This window comes from Bison bison, unplaced genomic scaffold, assembly GCF_000754665.1.
Source record: "Bison bison bison isolate TAMUID 2011002044 unplaced genomic scaffold, Bison_UMD1.0 scf7180017863950, whole genome shotgun sequence".
Classification (NCBI taxonomy): domain Eukaryota; kingdom Metazoa; phylum Chordata; class Mammalia; order Artiodactyla; family Bovidae; genus Bison; species Bison bison.
Genome location: NW_011494522.1, coordinates 2,089,485 through 2,108,873, shown reverse-complemented (window position 1 = coordinate 2,108,873; position 19,389 = coordinate 2,089,485). Strand labels below are relative to the sequence as shown.

At 36.2% G+C, this 19,389-nt stretch overlaps 1 protein-coding gene across 4 annotated transcripts in view; it reads right to left on the bottom strand.

Annotated features, from left to right (window-relative positions):
• NAV3 (neuron navigator 3) overlaps window positions 1-19,389 on the bottom strand; it is an 898,556-nt gene that overhangs the window by 47,542 nt on the left and 831,625 nt on the right. For all 4 annotated transcript variants that reach the window (XM_010833878.1, XM_010833876.1, XM_010833879.1 and 1 more), the window contains 2 exons: window positions 15,294-15,377; window positions 5,309-5,420 (listed from right to left, as the gene is read on the bottom strand). In XM_010833878.1, coding sequence (XP_010832180.1) covers window positions 5,309-5,420; window positions 15,294-15,377 — 196 coding nt within the window. The remainder of the gene's footprint in view (window positions 1-5,308; window positions 5,421-15,293; window positions 15,378-19,389) is intronic.

Below are 19,389 nucleotides of genomic sequence, written 5' to 3'. Positions count from 1 at the left end.
TTATCAGAGAAATGCAAATCAAAACCACAATGAGGTACCATTTCACGCCAGTCAGAATGGCTGCTATCCAAAAGTCTACAAGCAATAAATGTTGGAGAGGGTGTGGAGAAAAGGGAACCCTCTTACACTGTTGGTAGAAATACAAACTAGTATAGCCACTATGGAGAACAGTGTGGAGATTCCTTTAAAAACTGGAAATAGAACTGCCTTATGACCCAGCAATCCCACTGCTGGCATACACAGCAATGAAACCAGAATTGAAAGAGACATGTGTACCCCAATGTTCATCACAGCACTGTTTACCATAGCCAGGACATGGAAGCAACCTAGATGTCCATCAGCAGACGAACGGATAAGAAAGCTGTGGTACATATACACAATGGAGTATTACTTAGCTATTAAAAAGAATACATTTGAATCAGTTCTAATGAGGTGGATGAAACTGGATCCTATTATACAGAGTGAAGTAAGCCAGAAAGAAAACACCATTGAATAACACATATATATGGAATTTAGAAAGATGGTAATGATAACCCTGTATGCAAGACAGCAAAAGAGACACAGATCTATAGAACAGTCTTTTGGACTCTGTGGGAGAGGGTGAGGGTGGAATGATTTGGGAGAATGGCATTGAAACATGTATATTATCATATGTGAAATAGATCGCCAGTCCAGGTCGATGCATCATACAGGGTGCTCGGGGCTGGTGCACTGGGATGAGCCAGAGGGGTGGTACAGGGAGGAAGGTGGGAGGGGGGTTCAGGATGGGGAGCACATGTACACCCATGGTGGATTCATGTCAATGTATGGCAAAACCAATGCAATATTGTAAAGTAAAAAAGTTAATAAATAAATTTAAATAATAAATTAAAAAAAAAAGAAAAATCTTACCATAACTCTCTTATTTAAGACTTCCCAGTAGAATCCAATTTGAGCAAGAATAGAAAACATTCCAACTCTTAAATACGGCCTACAGATTCCTAAGTAATCTGGTCAGTACTCATCTCTCCAAACTGGTTCAGTTTATTTTATCTTTGATCATTATCTTCTTGGGGTCAGTTCCATAAGGGCCTGGATCTCTTTTCTGTCTTAAGACCCTTATGGAATGCTTTTCTGTCAGTATTTACAATCTGTGGTACATATACACAATGGAGTATTACTCAGCCATTAAAAAGAATACATTTGAATCAGTTCTAATGAGGTGGATGGAACTGGAGCCTATTATACAGAGTGAAGTAAGCCAGAAAGAAAAACACCAATACAGTATGCTAATGCATATATATGGAATTTAGAAAGATGGTAACAATAACCCTGTGTACGAGACAGCAAAAGAGACACCGATGTATAGATCAGTCTTATGGACTCTGTGGGAGAGGGAGAGGGTGGGGAGATTTGGGAGAATAGCATTGAAACATGTATAATATCATGTATGAAACAAGTCGCCAGTCCAGGTTCGATGCACGGTACTGGATGCTTGGGGCTGGTGCACTGGGACGACCCAGAGGGAAGGTAGGGGAGGGAGAAGGGTGGAGGGTTCAGGATGGGGAACGCAGGTATACCTGTGGCGGATTCATTTCGATATTTGGCAAAACTAATACAATATTGTAAAGTTTAAAAATAAAATAAAATTTAAAAAAAAACAATTAATTAAAAACTAAAAAAAAAAAAAAAAAATCTGCCTTGACAATTGATTCCTGGGTTTCCCATTATATATTACTATCTGGTAAAGGACTTTCTTGACTCTGTAACCAGAGTAGGTTCTCTGTACCCTTGCTCTCTATGGCACACATTCTTGTCCATTTTAGAACTTATAACTGTTTTACATGCACATTCAGCTACCCTAATCATCACAACAATTCTTTATTTCTGCTTTCCTTTATGATTAAAAGTTAAATGTTGAGAAAGACTATGTTTAGTTGGTCTACCATTATATATTCAGGGCTTTATACAGAGTATATCATATGGTAGGTGATCAGCAAGTAATTGTTGAATAAATATATTTTTATAATTCATTCCGTGTAACACTGAGTTTTAATATTAATCTGAATATCCTATATACATTCAATCCTTTATAACTATTTGTTTTTGTTAGTTTTAAACTTTATAAAACTATCATTTAATCTTTCTTGACCAATTTGTTAGTAACTGTTATCCTTTTGTTCATTTTAGTCTACCCTCTCACAAATCTGAGCAAAGGAATTCCTATTTTTCAATTCCAGTAGACATTAAGCTACCTGTTGCCTGAGATAAAATGAATCTTTCCAGAAAGTTTTACTTCAGTGTCTTGTACCACAGTAAAGAAGGGATTAAGCCTTTTTAAATCCCTTCTGGACCTATTTACAACATGAAGATTTAGAACATAAGCTGCTTTATTATAGCTCTAAGATAAGCTTTAAATATGCAGTAATTTTCCATGCTGCATATAAATTAACTCCCCCACATGGAAAGTTGCTAAATTCTTAACAGCAGTAGCCCCTAGAGAACTAGTTTTTCTTTTAATTTCAGTATATCTCACTTTATATAATTATTTTCCCAAAACTTAAATTTTGTTTTTAAAAATTTATATTAGTATTTTCTATAAAATTTGAATAAGCCCCTTTCATGTACAAGGCATCAACATGGCCAGGATTTAGTATGAAGAAAACAAACCACGCTGCTATCAACCAGGAGAGGTAGACCATAAATAAATGAAGGCACCAAAGTGTAATGCAATTTTTTTAAGGGAACTACAGTTATTTTCAAAAACATCACAAAGGGACTTCATATAGTTTAAGAGTCAAGGAGGTACGTGAAAGTGAAGTGAAAGTCGCTCAGTTGTGTCCAACTCTTTGCAACCCCATGGACTATACAGTCCATGGAATTCTCCAGGCCAGAATACTGGAGTGGGTAGCCGTTCCCTTCTCCAGAAGGTCTTCCCAACCCAGGGATTGAACCCAGGTCTCCCGCATTGCAGGTGGATTCTTTACCAGCTGAGGCACCAGGGAAGCCCAGGGATACTGGAGTGGGGAGCCTATCCCTTCTCCAGTAGGTCTTCCCAACCCAGGAATCAAACCGGGGTCTCCTACACTGTAGGCAGATTCTTTACCAACTGAGCTAATAGGGAAGCCCCAAGGAGGTATGTTTAGGCTAACCCTCGCAAGATCTCAGAAAGTTTTTATGCTGAACAAACACTGTAGAAAGTGCCAAGCAGAATAAACAGAATATGTAAAGAACTTCTAAGGAACTGAAAGAAGTTCAGGATAGCTAAAGCATGAAATGACAAAATGCAAGACATAATGTCTAAAAGACTATCTAGAACATAAATGATGATCATTAAACACTTGTTGAACAAACAAAACTGGCAAAGAGAGATTATGTCATGGTACGGAGTCTGCATTTTAACTAAAGGCAATGGGATGCCTGTTAGACATACACTGTTGGGCCACTGCTCTCGTCTCAGGGTGAAGAATGGCACGAAGAGGCGAAAGTCACAGAGCAGGAAGGCTCTTGAGGAGCTTGTGGCCCCAGTTCAGGGGGGAGATGAGGACTGGCGATAGGAGGATTGGAGAAATGGAAACAAGAGATGTTTAAGAGGTGGGGTCAGAACCTAGTGATTTGCTGAGTGAGGAGAGGAGGATTGCTGGTAATATGGAAAGATGGTGATGCTTTTGACTGAGAAAGCAGCATTGAAGGCATAAGCAGGTCTAAGAAGGAAGAAGACAAGTTCATATTTAGAGATGCTGAGTTTCAGGTAACAAACACACACCCAGAGATAACCAGGTAGAGTTCCCTCTTTAGCAGCTGGATTTACAGATGTGTGACTCAAGAGATGAGCCTGCCCTGGAGAGATATATTTGACAGTTATAAACACAAAAACAATAATTATAGAAAGAGTATTAGATGGCCTTGTATAAAAATTCAGATAGGATGAAGAGAATCATAAAATGTATAAAATTATAATGGAAGAGAGCTTAGAACTGGGCTCTAAGAAACATCAATATTTAACAAATGCAATAAGCAAGTGAATCTACAAGAGTAACAGTGAAAGAAACTTTCAAAAAGCATAGAAGAATAAGAATATGCATGTAAAGAGCATGAGAAGAAGTGAATGTTTCAAGTAGGATGGAATGGACATCAGTATCAAATGCCATTTCTATGATAAATATAATAAGAATTTTAAATGTACTGGGTTTAGAGTTATATAAGTCCTTATTGATGATGGAGAGAACAGTTTCGGTGGAGTAGTAGAAAGAAAACCACACTCCAGTGTCTGAAGTATGACTGGTTGTTAAAGACACTGAAGAATTCGATCAAACATTCATCTGGAAAAGGGAAGAGAGATGACAGAGCACTCAGGATTTAAGAAAGCATTTTTCAGCTGGTAAGAGTTGAGCATATTGAATGCTACTTAAAAGAGACTAAAAATAAGTAGAACTTATGTAAAGAAAAAAATGACATGACATTATCACAGAGTATTTCTTCAGTGGCAATCAAAGGTGTGGGGGTGGTGGCAAAAAAGATTATTTTATCATTAAGGTTGTCGAAGCATTGTTACTGTTTAGTTACTAGGTTGGGTCTGACTCTTTTTTGACCTCATGGACTGTAGCCTCCCAGGCTCCTATGTCCATGGAATTTCCCAGGCAAGAATTACTGGAGTGGGTTGCCATTTTCTTCTCCAAGGGATATTTCCAACCCAGGCATTGAACCTTTGTCTCCTGCATTGGCAGGTGGATTCTTTACCACTGAGCCACCTTGAAAGCCCTGCTGAAGCAAAGTAATAATTAAAAACACACCAACTTTTAGTCCATTTTCTTCCCGTCTTTAAGTTTTCTACAAAAAATATATTTCTTATTGCCCTCACACAGGAGTTTGGGTAAACTCTGGGAGTTGGTGATGGACAGGGAGGCCTGGCGTGCTGTGGTTCATGGGGTCACAAAGAGTCGGACACGACTGAGAGACTGAACTGAACCGCACAGGACAAGTTGCTCCCAATACCCACTACTTCACCATATTGATTGCTATGTTTTAATGTAAAGATCCAAATTTCCATATTTCTCCTCTGGTTTGTTTTGCTCAATGGCAGATATGAATCTATTACCTAATCTCTCTAGACCCAACTTCACCAAATCAAGAAGAGAGAAGAGTTCGACTGTAGGAGCCAATTCCTAAGGTCAGTTTGATACTGAAGGCTCCTGTTCTTAAATTCTGAGATTCTGAATAATAGCAATTATCAAAGGCAGTGTGACTGAGGAAAAGCAGCTTTGCTCTAATTAATAAAAATAGATGCCTATCAGACTGCATGAAAAAATGGCAAGATTTCTGAATATACCTTTGGGAGGGTGGTCAGGACCATTCAGTGCTCCCTGAATGGCTGCCTGGGCAGCAGAGTTCTGGGCCTTCAGCATTTCAATGGTTTCTCTTAGTTCTATCAGTTCAGACTCCTGTGAAACAAACAGAATTTAGAAGCTTTAATACTTTAGAGAGAAGAACAAACCACTTTTATTCACAGCTCCCTATCTAATGAGCTTGGTTTTATGTAGCACTACTGTCCTGGGAGATCTGGATGCTTGGCTGACCTTCTAAGCTGTATCCTACAATCTTTTACTTGTAAATGTAAGAAGCTAAATCTGATAGAGAATTTAAAAAATGTTTTGGTTACTCTCTTACAAATGTGATCTGAATAGTCTTTATTTCTCTAAAAGGGTACCCCAAACTGAGAGCTTCCAGGGTAAAGAATCCTGGAATCTTGCCAATGCAGAAGACACAGGAGATGCAGGCTCGATCCTTGGGTCAGGAAGGCCCTTGGAGGAGGAAATGATAACCTATTCTAGTATTCTTGCCTGAAGAATCCCATGGACAGAGGAGCCTGGCAGGCTACAGTCCATAGGGTTACAAAGAGTCAGACATGACTGAGCATGCACGCACCCAAAGCTGACCAATGTGACCTAAAACAAGAGAGCACATTGCTCATTTAGATACCAAACTTATTACTACTACCAAAAGTATATCATATTGCATGTACTGTTAACTGGAAACCCTGAGGTTTTGTCAAATGAGTGATTTTAGATTTTCCCATCTGTTTTGCATCTGGGAAATAGTCTTCATATTCAATAACAAAACCTGGAATTCATTCCTAAGTCACTCCTATTAAATGCCATATTATTAAATCTGCTATCATATCAAGGTCATCTTAGATTTTGGCACGTTTTAGGCAATTAAATTCCTAGTATAAAGACCTAGCTTCAGCAAGCCAAAGAAATACAGGAATTTTTAAAAACTGAATAGAAATACATGTAACATATAGTCCTTAAAATAGTCAAATTATTTAAAAAGCTTACAAATAAAAATTTTATGACACTTATTTTCTTATTGGGACTTCCCTCGTAGCTCAGCCAAGGAATCTGCCTGCAACGTAGGAGATACAGAAGACATGGGTTCGATCCCTGGGTCAGGAAGATCCCCTGGAGAAGGAAATAGCAACCCATTCCAGTACTCTTGCCTGGAGAATCCCATGGACAGAGGAGTCTCTCAAGCTACAGTCCATGGGGTCGCAAGAGTCGGACACGACTTAGCAACTACACCACCACCACCACCACAATTTTCTTATTGAATGTAGGGTAACTTTATGTCTCAATGAAAATTCTTGTCTAAATTTCATAATCCATAGTTATTTAAATGAGTATCTTTACCAGAAATAAAGGACTCACTATAAGGAAGATTAGATAACAGTAGCAACAACAACAACCAGGAACTGGAGTGTTGTTTCAGCGAAAGCAGTGTTTCCATCAGGAGCACAAAAACACGGAGTATCCCTGGCTGTGATAGCAAGCCTAAAAATTAGAATCCTGTGGACCTCTTAGGAGGAGAATTCCTCCATAATATATTTGTCATTCATCATTTCTTCCAGTATCTTTGGCAGAAAGCCGAAGAACTGCACTTGAGTCCTTCACTCAGTAGTAAGCAGTTTATCCCTACTTAATGTCTCCCAGTATGTATCAAAAAAAGCAGGGTCATGATAAGTGCCACTGAAGAAAACTGCTTCATGCATGGGAATATCCAATGGCTATTCCAGCCTTCAACACTTTTTAAAAAAAAGATGGATGGTGCTAATTGAAATGATATCCAAGTTCATAATAGATACTCAGCACCTCATATATCTATTTTCCTTGAGTATCTGGCATATTCCTAAAGACAGGCATTAAAAAAAAAACAAAAAACCTCTTATAGACTTTTAATAGCTTATAAATCAAAGAATCTCATAATAGAAAATCGGTAGTGACCTCCTGGATTCACACCTGGATCCTCAAATATTTGACTGTAATTTCACTTGCGTTTATTTGTCATAAAGGAAAAAGAACATGTTTGTGAAAATTACCAATACTGTGACAAAAAATCTATCACAATTTGTCATATTTTTTCAGTCTCTCCAACTTCTATCTATATTTTGCCCCTTGTCCAACTAGTAATAGATTATTTTACCAAAATTTAATATGCTTCCCATTTAAAATAAATCTCCCAAGTGATAAAATATTTACTGGAAATTCATTCTGCTTTTACTAGAAATATATTCACAAAAGAACACCTATAGTGCATATTTAATGAATCACATAATTTAAGTAATTTTACAACTAGCATGGATGTTAAATTTTAATTAAACTCAGATTTTCATACTTGAATTTAAAATCAACAGTGCTAAAACATTTGCCTTTAGGTTAAAAGAGGAAAAAATGAAAATTAAATCTCATGTAAATGTCTAACAATTTAGCTTAATTTTATGGGTTGGTTCACTTATTTCATTTATTTCAAATTTTGTTCTTTTCTAGAGAAGTCTCTTCTAGAAACTATTATTTTTTTAAATTAGAATAGAATGTTCAGGTAATATTGACTTTTTCAGAAAACTGTGTTTAATGAAATAGAATGATCACATTAAAAACAACAGCTATTGGCAGGGTAGTAATCACTCAGGGTGGCACAGTAAGCCAAAAGGGAGAATAACTATGTAAGAAATATTTCCATTATATATATGGGAAAATCACATCTATGAAAAAATTAGTTTAGCCAAACTCAGTACTTCCTCAGGAGAACTTTGTAAGTATAAGCAAGTACCTATAAAACGTCACATTGACTTTAAATAAACAAAATAGCTAAATTCTACACTGATAATCTGTTCAAATCTGAACTAGTTATCTCTCCATATCTTCCCAAATCCCTTTTTTCTTTCTTCTGTTAATGAGACCCACCCTCACCATAACTCCAACTAGCACATATTTTTCTCTGAGCCTTTCCACGTGACTTCTTCCTGTGCTTTGAATATCCTTCTTCACCCTTAAGGACTATGGTGAATTATCTTTATACACAACGACATGACATGAATTTTATTTTGAGGAAAAATGAAAAAGTTCCTTCTCTATATGTCCAGACCATTTAATGCATTGAGTGTAGTTAGCTGTTGAAGAGTTTATCTTTTCATCTGACTTATGATCTGATCTCAATAAATGTTGGAATGATTTTGTTCAAATGTCTGGTCTATATTAAACAGATGTTTCTTCCCTTCAAAGAATGATGAAACAATTCAATTCTATTGCATATTTTAACAAGAGGGTGTCTCATCAAATACATGCCATATACTAAAAACATCAAAACCTTAGCATTCATTATAAAACAAAAGTCTCAATATAGCTAAATCAGTGGAATTACATCCTTTGGATGGGAACAAAGTAAGTTTTTTTCTTTCTCTCTTTTTAGTATGTAAATGAATATAAATCATTTCAAAACTTCATTGAGACAGCAATTTTTTAAATAGTTTACTTCTAGGGTTCCTCTTTCCCCTTTATAATTAAATTGATTTTCACATTGTTTTAAGCTACATATTTTCTAAGATGTCATAATTCATGGAACTTGCAACGTTGCCTCTAAGTACAACTACGGTTTCTGTATTTTTTTTTTTTTTGGCCATGGTAGGGAGAGAGTGAATCAGAAAAAGAATTAGAAGTGAGTTCCAGCGATATCCAACTATAAAATTCTTTGATAATCTGAAATATATTAACATACTCTTTTCATTTTAAAGGTGACTTAATAGAAGATACTTAAGTTTTGAGGATCCCTTTTAAGCCTTCAGAAAGAACCTGGAAAATGTAGGTACCATCAAGAGATGAATCTGAAGTCTATTTCTCCAATTCAGCAGTTTTCTGTTCCACTCCGCTCATTAAGTGCCAAAGAGAAGACTGGGCCTAGACAATTCTGCAGAGGGTCTTGGGAATAAGATGATCAGATAGTATTTTGTTTATACTTCCAACTTTTCAAAACTGATACTTTAAAATGTGAGAACCAAACTAAAATTTTATTTACCTACAATGAGCCTTTCAAGATAATGATGCCTCAAACACAAGCTTGTCATGTAAGATTTCAGTATTCTATGACAGTTTCTTGTGTAAAAGAGGTTAGATGGAGTCAATATCTCTTCTAACTGTTTTGTACACATTTCTGAGGCAAAACAAGTTATCACCGTCAGATTTTAAATGCTTCAAAATAAAATGATCAAATATTGTGTCAGAATACTAGCCTTGCTTGGTGTTTTTCCAACCTAATTTCCTAACTACATCTGACTTCTTTCCAAATTTCTCCTGGACAGGCCTTGTTGAGAATCCCACAGCTTGGCAACAAATCTTTTCAACCAACCGGAACTTCTAGGCAAGGTTATTAAAATTTTTCCACTAAACCTGCCTTTTGCTTCCCCATATTGACGCAATTAATTCCACATTATCGAGCTATTAGAAGACATGTTAGCTATTAGACATGTTCTTTGACAATGTCCCACTTGCCATTCCCTTGTGTGTGTCTTGAAATACCATGAGGTTTTCTACCAAATGAATCTGGCCATTCCTGGTTCTAAGTGAACTGAACTCGTCAAACCCCAGTAGCATAGGTAACTTGAATCTATAAGTAACTTGTGGATTCAAATTATGCTGCACCCTAAAAGGCTAATGAATGCATTTTCTGAGTCTAGTGATAAATTTTTAAAAAAACATTTCTAGATATAAATATTTTAACGTGAGCTAGGAGGAATTAATGTAAAATACCCAATTCAACTAAAATTTTAGCTTTTATGTTAACCACTTCCAGAGAGTTGTTTCTGAATTTCCTATTTTAGTATTTAATTGTATATTCATCTAGCTATCCAAAAACGTAGTTTGGCAGAGGTGAGAATAAGCAAACCCTAGATATTATATTTAGCACAAAGATCAATATCTGAGCTCCAATACTCATACAAAAATACATTGCTCTGTTGTGCTCTGACCTTGTAACAAGACTAACCTACCACACCTTAATATGTGTTCTAATCGGCTCTGGCACTAGATATAAAGAAGTGATTTGGGAGTCTTTTAATTATCAGTGAGTACACAGCCTTAGTAAATTTTCAAGGACAGCAAAACAGCAGTAGCTGTATAAAAATTTCATTCATAAAAATATAGATTTGCAGAATTCTTGCCATTTTGATGACCTTTATTGTAGCATAAGAAAATAAAATCCTGAATAATAATTTTAGTGACTTTTTTTTTTTCAATTCTGGCAAGGCTGGTACATTGCTAGTACCACTTTAGATGCAGTGAAAAGACACTGTTTCATCACAATGCTTCAGGGCATTAGATCTCAATTCTTTTAAACAATCTTGGTAGAAGAGTACTAGTCAAGGGACAAGGACCTGGAATCCAGGTAAAATTCTTGATCAAACTATGTTACCATTACAATTTGTTGAGCAGTAAGTATCAGGCAGTACCTAGAAATAATATTGCTGTCCAGGCAAACATTATTGACAATTACCTTAATTACTTCTACTTAGTAATTAAGTAGAATGCATGCATGCATCCATTCAAAGTCACTTCAGTCATGTCCGACTCTTTGTGACCCCAGGGACTATAGCCCACCAGGCTCTTCTGTCCATGGGATTCTCCAGGCACGAAGATTGGAGTGAGTTGCCATTCCCTTTTCCAGGGAATCTGCCCAAACCAGAGATGGAACCCTCATTTCTTATGTCTCCTGCACTGGCAGGCAGGTTTTTCGCCACTAGCACCGCCTGGGACGTCCACTCCTATTTATAGACTTACTCTTCTATAACATGTGAATCTTGTCTTGTGTTCAGTCGTGTCTGACACTTTTGCAACCCTTTGGACTGCAAGCTGACAGGCTCCTCTGTCCATGGGATATTTCAGGCAAGAATGCTGGGGTGGGTAGCCATTTCCTCCTCCAGGGGATCTTCTCAACCCAGGGTTTGAACCTGTGTCTCCTGCCTTGCAGATGCATTCTCTACCCACTGAACTATCCAGGAAGCTTGATCTTTTGGCAACTACTGGAAATGCTGTTAAACTACTGGGAAATGTAGTCAAGATTTTTACCTCCATTAACTATCTTTCATCCTGTTAGTCTGGTGTCAAAAACCTTTGAATGGCTCCTTGTCCCCAAAGACCAAATTCCTTAGATATCTCTCAGGCCTTGGTTCCACATTTCCCTACACACTCCCTTCCCTTTTCCCTTCATTTCCCTCCTTGCTCTTCTCTCCCATGGCGTTCCTTCCTCTATGACTTGCATCCTTCATCTCTCCTGAGTTTATTTTTCATCCACCCAGAGCCTGACATGTGTCCGGTGTGCCACCTCATTTATAAAACTAGTGTGACCAGGCGACAGACAAGGAAAACACACTTAGGGTTACTAAAGGTGAAAGCAGTGTGGGGAAAAATAGGAGTTTGGGATTACCATATACACACTATCGATACAAAACAAATAATCAATCAGGGCCTATATATAGCACAGGGAACTATACTCAGTATTCTGTAGTGACCTCCAGGGGAAAAGAATTCAGAGAAGAATAGATGTAACTTATTATATAGCTATATATAACTGAGTCACTTTGCTCTATACCTGAAACTAATAAAAGATTATAAATCAACTACACTTCAATAAAAAAATAAAAACATAAGTAAATACATAATATTTACTTACAAACTAAACAAACCAGTATGAAAATGCAATGGTTCTCTGTGAAAACAGTCAGGGCATTATCCTGTTACATTTCTAAGTGTACCTCATAGTTTTGTGTCTCCCGAGTTATTCATTCATGTCTTTTCCTTTTTTTTAACCAGGCTACACGTATATAAAGGCAGTGTTTTGACACATACATTTGGCAAGAGAATCAGTGTGACTTGGCACCTGGAAACAAGGAGGAGACTTACAACACTATTCAAGGGAGCTATTTCTAATTAAAAATTTGATACAGTTTTCAGGATACTGATGCCATATGATTATTAAAAATCCCACACTGAAGCAGGAGTCTTGGATTTGAGTGTTAGTGTAGTTCATCTATTTGAAAACTAGGTAACAAAGCACATGTGACCATCTTGGCCTTTAGTTCTTCATGTGTTAGCATTCCACCTTGCTTCTCAGTACAGCATACTGATTCTCAGCTTTAAAGTTTTTCAGTGGTGCTTGTCTTCGTCTGAAATCATGCATGTTGAAATTATATTTTTATCACAATCTATCATGTACTAGAATTTGAACTCTATTTTATATTATAACCAGTTATTAACTAGGATGTAAGTGTGTGTGTGTGTATGTGTGTTTGTATTTCACTGCTGAATTCTCAGTAGCTAAAATAGTATCTCATACACAATCAAAGTTCAACATAACTTTGGTGAATGACTACATGGACAAAGGAACCCTGGAATTCTAGAAGAGAGTGTCAAAACCTGTGCTCTATATTATCTGTTCTTTTTTCCTCAGGTTTGTCGGATCACCAGAGAGTAATATGCCCTTTTATCTCAGCTCCCTGAAGAAATGGCTTTACTGAAATATGGCTAAATGTTATGCCCTCAGCTTTTAGAGAAATGCCTATTTGAACAGCGGTTTTGTCTTTTGTTATTTCATGACCTCAATTTAAGAAACTTTACAATAAATTTGTCCTTGAATTCAGTGTCTGTAAGTGTGTCTCTTCAATCTAAATTACACTCTCCTGGTCAGAAAATGAAAACTACACATTCTAAGAAATCTCCCTTTGTGCCTTAGCTTCTTTGAGATCAATTCAATTCAGTAAGTCACTACTTTGGAGCAGTAATTACCTAGGCTTAAGCACCTTTTACATACATTCCTCTACTGGTTTTCAATAGACTCTGTCATTGAATTGTGCTATATCATAACCCAATAAATTTGATTCTTAAAACCACTTTGGAAAAAAAGCAAGTTATAAATCCCAGATTAATAAAGTAAACATTGTTAACAAAGTATAACGCTAATGTTAAAAAACCCAATGTTAATAAAATGAACATTGCTTTGTGGCTATATAGCTTTCAATTAAAAGAGCAATCATTCTATTTTCAGTTAAAAAATGTCAAGGGCAATTGCAGACATTATGATATATTCTAAGAAAGCTTTACAATTTTGGCAATATTACTTCAAGGATAATATGAAAACAATTATATAATTCTTTGTAGTATAGAGATGTATTGCAAAATATTTAGAAATTTTTCATAGGTATTATAAAGTAATATACATGTATATATTTCTGATTTCCATGAGAAATTTTGCCTATAAATATAAAAGAGCTGAAGGAAATATGCAGAGGCAAAATATATCAATTTTGACTTCTTAAAGATACTTACACTTAAATATTATCCAGATTTCTAGCAATATGCCTGGCACATAGCCAGCGATGAATTTGGTTTACCTTACATTTTTTTAATGGAAGAAAGAAGAAAAATGTCAAGAAAGGTAACATTTGTTGATTATTCACTGCCTGTGATACATTATAATACCTCCCTTCTTCCTCATAAGGATTTTATCGGGTAGGTATTATAATACCCGCTTTCAAAATTATAAAGTTGAGAGTTAGGAAAGGTAGATTCTACAGCTCTTGGCAGACCTCACCAAGATTTAAACAAGGCTCCTGGACTCTAACATTTATAATCGTTACCACTAAGCTCTCCTAAAAAAGGCCTTGTAATCCTGTTTGCTGAGTCCTTATATTATTTAGTGAAATTGTAAATATGTATCCTCCCAAAAGATTAAGATAAAATTTATATTTACAGTCAAAGCGGTTTGTTATCGTCTGTTTTTGAAGACTTGACAGGGATAGAGGATGTCCTCTTTCATGGGCAGGATAGATTATGAAATAGGAGAATGAAAGATAAGGGCAAGCAGAATATAGTTTTATATTCATACCATGCATCTATAGGCATATTTGATTTTCTCTTTTGGTTTAACTGAACTGTTCACCTTTTTTTTTAAACTTTAAAAAAACATGATAAACTGATAAAACTCACTAACACATGCTAGTTCTTTAAAGCCAGATCAGACTTTATAGAACTGAAGCCAAAACTGAAGCCATCCTCATGGAAAGATATAGGTACTGATTATGAAATTATCCAAAACCTAGGATTATGGATTTCTTTGAAAATTAGAGGAAAACCATGGACATCTGCTCACATTTTACACGTATGTGATTTTTAAAAATATTTCTACACTACTTTAGAGACTTTTTAGACACTTATCCAAGAATTCAGATTAGGGTCACCAAATTCATGGCCAGAGGTAAGTTACTGGTCATCATATGGAAAGTGTCCAGATTGTTACTATCTAGTATGGACCTTTTTGATATTTCTGCCTTTGTGAACCAACTTCTCTGTTTCTTTCTTTTAAGTACTCCTTCTCCCAATCTGTAAAATCCTTAAGTTTATTTTAAAGCGTTTGCTGTCACTTAGCTTTACTTCAAAAACAGCATCCCCAGCTGCCAACACACCCTTGTTATTCCCCAATTACACAGGACTGTGTCTTGTCCCATGGATACTGGAACCTAAGGCTCCTTACTTTAAAAAGACCCTAACCTCCATTTTAGGCCTTTTTCATGAGTATCTCAGACCACAATATGGTCTACAATATAGACCACAAATTTGGGAAAATTCTTGTCAGCGTACAATTCCTGTCAACAGCGTTAACAATTATTCCTAGAATATTTTAACTCATCTCTTGTTTCTTAACATTAGATATTCTTTCAATAGTTCCTGTCAGAAGTAAAATAGTAGACTGCCTTTAAAGAATGTGAGTGTGTGTGTGTGTGTGTGCGCGCACACACTCAAAAAGGTTAATCCGAGTCATAAGTCTTTAAACTAAAATCTGAAAAGAAAAGGGATCCTCTTGTCATAGTCCCAATATACCTGAGGGTGGATGCTTTCAGTATTATTTCTAAGGAGCTGCATCTCAGGTGTTGTTTAAACATCTATGCAACTTGCTGCCTTATTTCAAGTCCCAGTGGCCATTCCTGAACATACCTTCTGTTCCGCTGTCATGGTTAGACTTTGCAGTCGGCCAGTCATATTCCCTAAACTCTTTTCAAAAGCTGCTACGAGGTGAGCCTGTGAACAAAATGAAAGGAACATATCTTAAATGTCAGAACCTTATGTGGATGGATGAAAACCCCTCACTTTACCAAAGTGCTTAATTTCAGGTATTCTTATTCTTTAAGTACTGTGACTATCATGGCTGGCTTTCAGTGCTGACTTTCCTTTAACACAAATCTTCATCTGTTATTTCCAAACTTCAGCTTAAAAATCAGTGTTTCAGTCCTGACATGTAATGTGAGTTCAACTACTGAAAGGGAATGATATTTTGCAAATAATAACACCTTCTAACTTGCACATCATAGAGCATTTGACACCCACCAGAAAGTTCTGAGTTGCCAAGTTTTTAGACTCAAAGCCCAAGAGGAACTCACTGCAACAATCAATGGAAGAACGTTCCTCACATTTTATACCTGCACGATGACCTTTGAAGATATTGTTAGCTCCTCTGTTGAACTGATGCTTCCTCCAAGTGTCAGACATCTGCTGACAGCTCTAACATTATCTTTCCTTTTTTCCTACTTACAGAGAATTCAATCGAAAAGAGTTGTCTTCACCCTCCAAACTCTTTTCAATAAAAAGGGCCTTTATTTTTACTTTATTCCCTCCCACTAAGGAACTGTAGGTAGGCCAGTGAGAGATAATACTCGGTCATATTTTATTTAAGTTTTTGTGGCTCTGGGGTTTTCTTTTAAATCTCAGAGAATTATACACAGTGCAGTGTATAACCATAACTCTCACGATTAAGAGATATTTGACAATCCTATTACAGCTCTAAAATAGGCCAGTTTCTACTGACACACCATTATGCAAAGGCTTGAACCACAGAATACTAAGCATGAAGACATGCTTCAACCTCTCACTGTGGCTTGATGTAGAACCACAGATATGTTGTCTCAATGTGATGGAGTTTTATTGCATCCATAAAAGATTCAAGTATAGAATATTTTACAACTTCCACCTATGATAAACTATGTATGGGGGAAATTTAGTAAACGAGAAGTAAAAGAGAAAGGAATGAGAGGGTGCAATTAAAATAAATCGCTTTGTAACCCTACCAGAACTGAAAGGCTGAGGTACCTATTATCAAATGGATCACAGGTGTTCTAAGAGTTAGGGCACCAGAAGTTTATTTCATTATGAGTAACAGCCAGAAGTTTATTCCCTTATTGGTGTTAGAAAGTGTTCTAGTTTCATACAGCTAGAATGTACAAGTTCTTTCCATTAACAGGATGATATTAATATGAAAGTATATTTGTTCTGGCTCTGAGTCTATCCTGGGATGCCTTTCTTTTTCAGACATTGTAATATATAGAAAAATAATTTGTAGAAAATGCAATTAATCTTCAGTCCATGCGTAAAATTCTATTCTCTTTCCATCTATCTACAAACCAGAAACAGACTCACAGACATAGAAAGCACACGTGTTGCCAAGGTGAGGCGGTGGGAGGAGGGAAGAACTGGGAGTGAGGAATTAGCAGATGTAAACTATTATATATAGTTGATTATATATAGATGGATAAACAATGAGGTCCTACTGCATAGAAGATGAACTATATTCAATATCCTTTAATAAACCATAATGGAAAAATATATAAAAAAGAATGTCTACATATGTAAAACTGAGTCACTTTGCTGTACAGCAGAGATTGGCACAACACTGTAAGTCAACTGTACTTAATACAAAATTTGAAAAATAACCCAAAAACTCCAATCTATTCTTTTCCCACTCCCTTCTCCCTCTCTCCTCTTTTCTCTCTCTTTCAAACACATACACACAACCTTGAGAATGGTACTCCAAGGTGTGTTAGCAGGTTTATTTGGATAAATGATCTTTTTTAAAAAAAAAGAACAGTATCTTATACTTCAAAATGTTCCCAATGACAAGGAAAGTCATTACATCAGACTCATTACCCTCAGAAATTGGCATAAGGTTGTGTTCCACTGTCTCTTGTACTTAACCTTCACACTATGCTAAAAGTGAAAAAAAGGAACATGCACAGCCCACTGGTTTATCACAGTGAACATTCATGCACTTGGCAGCCAAGTCAAGAAACAGGACATTTGAAGATCTGGAAATCCTCCCTTGTCCCTTTTTCATCTCTGTCCTTTCTGCCTTCCACAAAGATAACCACTATTGTGACTCGTGTGATAATTATGTTCTTGCCTCTATTTTATAGAGTTTGGCCACCTGAACCTGAATCCCTAAACACTATGTTTTAGCTTAGCCTATTTTTAAACTTTCCAAGTGGAATCAAGTGGCATGATATTTTTGGTGATGGCTTGCTTTTGCTTAACATTGTGTTTTCAGATTCACACATGTGGTGTGTTAGCAGGAGTTAGAATGTACTGTAAAGCACTGCTCTATCTGATTTAAAATTTATTTGTCTATAGTGACCATTAGAGCTGATTCCAGTTTAAACTGTTAAAAATAATTCTGCTATGATGATACAGTGGGTTACTAAATCCTAATGATAAAATTCCTTGCTTTCTTTTAAAATAGAAAAGTTTTGTTAATATTCACCAAAAGAAATGCAAGATTCTAATAACATTGAAAAGCTTCAAGTCTCTCAAATAACTGTAAGGTTTAGCTGTTGGACTATGAGTCCTTGAATGTGCCATTTTATAGAAAATTAGTTCATTTTACCATCTGAGCAATATATTGCTTATTGTAGTAGTTGTCAGTAAAGATAAAATGTTCACCATTAGAATGCCAATTTTTAATCTTTAGAACATTGCTCTTTATTATTTATATAATTAATATAAATTAATTAATTTATAATAACTTATAATTGGCTATAAAAGAATATTTTGAGTCATATTGTTCTCAATGAAAAGTATGTTAAAAGTATGTTTATTAAGTGCTGCTTTAAGTTATGTCTCCTTGGCTTAATTTATCACAATAGCTTTGTTACTTTGAATATAATACAAGGTTAAATTTCTCACCAATTAGATTAATAGAAAGGCAGTACAATAAGTAAATAAAGGAAGGAATTTCTACCAGTGATAATCTTTGTCACCTTATTGGAGAGAAAAGAGAATATAAGATCAGATTACACTATAGGAAAATATATCTTATCTGAAAAACTTTATAAAATGATGACTTTAAAAAAACTGTGGATTTTTAGGGGGACTGTTAATCATAGTTTACAGGTTCTGAGTTTTCCCTTAGAAGTTGCATAATTTTCAAGTCAGAGTAAAATTGCATTAGTGTATTAAGGGCACACAGATATGGAAACAGTGACAGACTTTATTTTCTTGGGCTCCAAAATCACTGCAGATGGTGACTGCAGCCATGAAATTAAAAGACTCTTGCTCCTTGGAAGAAAAGCTATGACCAACTTAGTATAATAAAAAGCAGAGACATTACTTTGCCAACAAAGGTCTGTATAGTAAAAGCTATGGTTTCTCCAGTGGACATGTATGGATGCGAGAGTTGGACAATAAAGAAGGCTGAGTGTCAAAGAATTGATCCTTTTGAACTGTGGTGCTGGAGAAGACTCCTGAGAGTCCCATGGACTGTAAGGAGATCAAACCTTTCAATCGTAAACAAAATCAGTCCTGAATATTGAATGGAAGAACTGGTGCTGAAGCTGAAGCTCCAATATTTTGGCCACCTGATGTGAAGAACTGACTCATAGAAAAGACCCTGATGCTGGGAAAGACTGAAGGCAGGAGGAGAAGGGGACGACAGAGGATGAGATGGTTAGATAGCATCACTGACTTAATGGACATGAGTTTGAGCAAGCTCCAGGAGTTGGTGATGGACAGGGAAGCCTGGCGTGCTGTGGTCCATAGGGTTGCAAAGTGTTGGACATGACTGAGCGACTGAATTGAACTGAACTGATTAATGAATATTCCCTGCTTGTATTAGGTAAAGTCTGTCAAGGTAATAAAATAGACAAGACTGAATATTAGTTAAGGGATAAGTTTTTAAAATATACTGTCTTTAGTTTGGGAATCACATAACATAATCTGAATACACATGTAAAGAATTGTGGTACTAAACAATAAGATGGAATACCAT